At 39.8% G+C, this 1,996-nt stretch overlaps 1 protein-coding gene across 1 annotated transcript in view; it reads left to right on the forward strand.

The window, feature by feature from the left end:
• Positions 1 to 583: 583 nt before the first annotated feature.
• LOC106533190 (corticotropin-releasing factor receptor 2) overlaps positions 584 to 1,996 on the forward strand; it is a 39,938-nt gene continuing 38,525 nt past the window's right edge. Inside the window, exons 1-2 of the mRNA XM_014029433.1 lie at positions 584 to 884; positions 1,029 to 1,148. Of these exons, the coding sequence (XP_013884887.1) occupies positions 764 to 884; positions 1,029 to 1,148 (241 nt within the window). The 5' untranslated portion in view covers positions 584 to 763. The remainder of the gene's footprint in view (positions 885 to 1,028; positions 1,149 to 1,996) is intronic.

The following is a 1,996-nucleotide window of genomic DNA, read 5'->3' on the forward strand; positions in this document are numbered from 1 at the left end:
TCATAGATATCCTTCCACTGATTTTTTTTACTATAAGTCTCATTAAAATTCACGATGTGCATGAGATATTTTGCCAACAGATAGTCTCAGCTACAAAGTGACAAAGTTTAAAAAAACAGATCCAGTGATCTGAATAAGTTGTCTCAGCGACAAAATCAACCTTATAGTTCAAGTTTTGTAAAATTAATGGAGTTGTAGATATTTTTTGTGAGAGGGGTATTGGTGGCCATCTTAAATCAGGGTAACTTCAAAAGTTWATAAATTTTAGATGTTTATCAAGGCATGCATTTCTGAAAGGCTGCATTAACAAAATTTTCTAATTGCACAAACAAAATTGCTATTTATCTGCAGTTTTATTTTATTTTTTATTATTAACTTGTGAGTGGTCGAATAAAGGCAATACCTGCACTTTTCCCGCCCACACTCTTTGCCGACTTCCACTGCCTCCTCCATGCTTTGTCCACCAACACGCGCTGACTGCAGCTGACAGTCGCGCGGCAGTAGTGAAATGTCAGCCGGCCCTGATGTGCTCAGTCAGAATGACTCGAATGTCTTTCCCGCGGACGGATGAGCGCATCGGGCGCCTCTGATTGGGCGCGTGCAATGGGACGGACGCGCTCTCTCCCACAAGGCGCGCCCGCCTCCCTCAGCTTGTCATCGCCGCTCCTGTTCTGATCAGACTCGCACTGGCCGCGGTCGCCACGGGGCTCTGCGCGCGCGTCTCCTTCTCCAACTTGAAGTCAGTCTCCGCGTGGCTCTCACGATGGACGCCACCATCTATGATATCATCCTGGGAGAGCTCGGGTACTTGAACTGTAGTTTGATAGAGCATTTTCATGACACTTTTTCAGAAAACGCTTCATTGTCATTGCTGAGCACTGATGGTAAGATGGATCATAATTTWTTATTATTATTATTATTTTTTGCATTTGCTAAGATGATTTCCTGTGTTATATTTTACAGATAACAAAGCATCCTTTGATTATCTCTGCTTTATATTATTTTTAAAATCATTTCCCTCATTTYAGGTTTATATTGCAATGCCACAACGGATGAAATTGGAACCTGCTGGCCGCGGAGCAGCACCGGCAGGATTGTGGAGAGACCCTGCCCAGCTTATATTAACGGAGTGAAGTACAACACAACAAGTAAGATGCAATATTCATAATAATAAAAAAGTTTTGTAATTGAAAAGACAGGAGAATTTTGAGCAAATGTTTGAAATCTGTTTTGCAAAATTGCATGCCTAATATGTTATGCATTTTAAGCCCATTAAACTCCATATTTAGTCAATGTGAAGGCATGACAGACCCAGCTGCTGCCTGCTTTACAATTTTTTTATATTGTGGGTGATTTCTACTTGTTTTCACCCTCCTGTTCTGATGGAGAGAAGCAGAGACAGTGACCCATTACAACTGCTGTCAGTAGAACAGCTGCTTCAGAAGGAGCAACTTTAAAGAACTACCATGCACTGACAGTGATCCTCAGCTGCCTTTTTTAATGTAACGTTTGCTTTTTTTTTATTAGTTCAGCACTTAAAATTATTAGTCTAGATGATAATGTTTTTGCCCTTGTTTGTGCGTGGCTGTTTGTCTGTACAGCAACTCATGAGCCATTATAGATTTTGTTAAAACTCATCTATTTTGAGGCGATCCCATTCAAAATGGCTGCCACAGCTAACCGATCTTAGGTAGTAAAAATGGGCATAACTCAGCCACTTTACCAGATTTTAGGTGTGGTAATGCTTGAACACTGTCCCCAACACATGCTGAGATCTAGAATTTGCAATGATTTTTTCTTTGTTGTTGTTAACTATTGGTTGTCAAACTTGTCTTTTAGCAAAATATCTCATGACCCACTAAAGATTTCAAATGAAAGTCTCAAAGTAATTAATACAATGTATTCATTTCAGGGATTACCCTGGACACCACAGTTATTCAGTATTAACCAACACAAAAATGACTATAATTTAAAAAAAAATATGCTCATCAGAGTC

The sequence above is a fragment of the Austrofundulus limnaeus genome, unplaced genomic scaffold, assembly GCF_001266775.1.
Source record: "Austrofundulus limnaeus strain Quisiro unplaced genomic scaffold, Austrofundulus_limnaeus-1.0 Scaffold6, whole genome shotgun sequence".
Taxonomy (NCBI): Eukaryota; Metazoa; Chordata; class Actinopteri; order Cyprinodontiformes; family Rivulidae; genus Austrofundulus; species Austrofundulus limnaeus.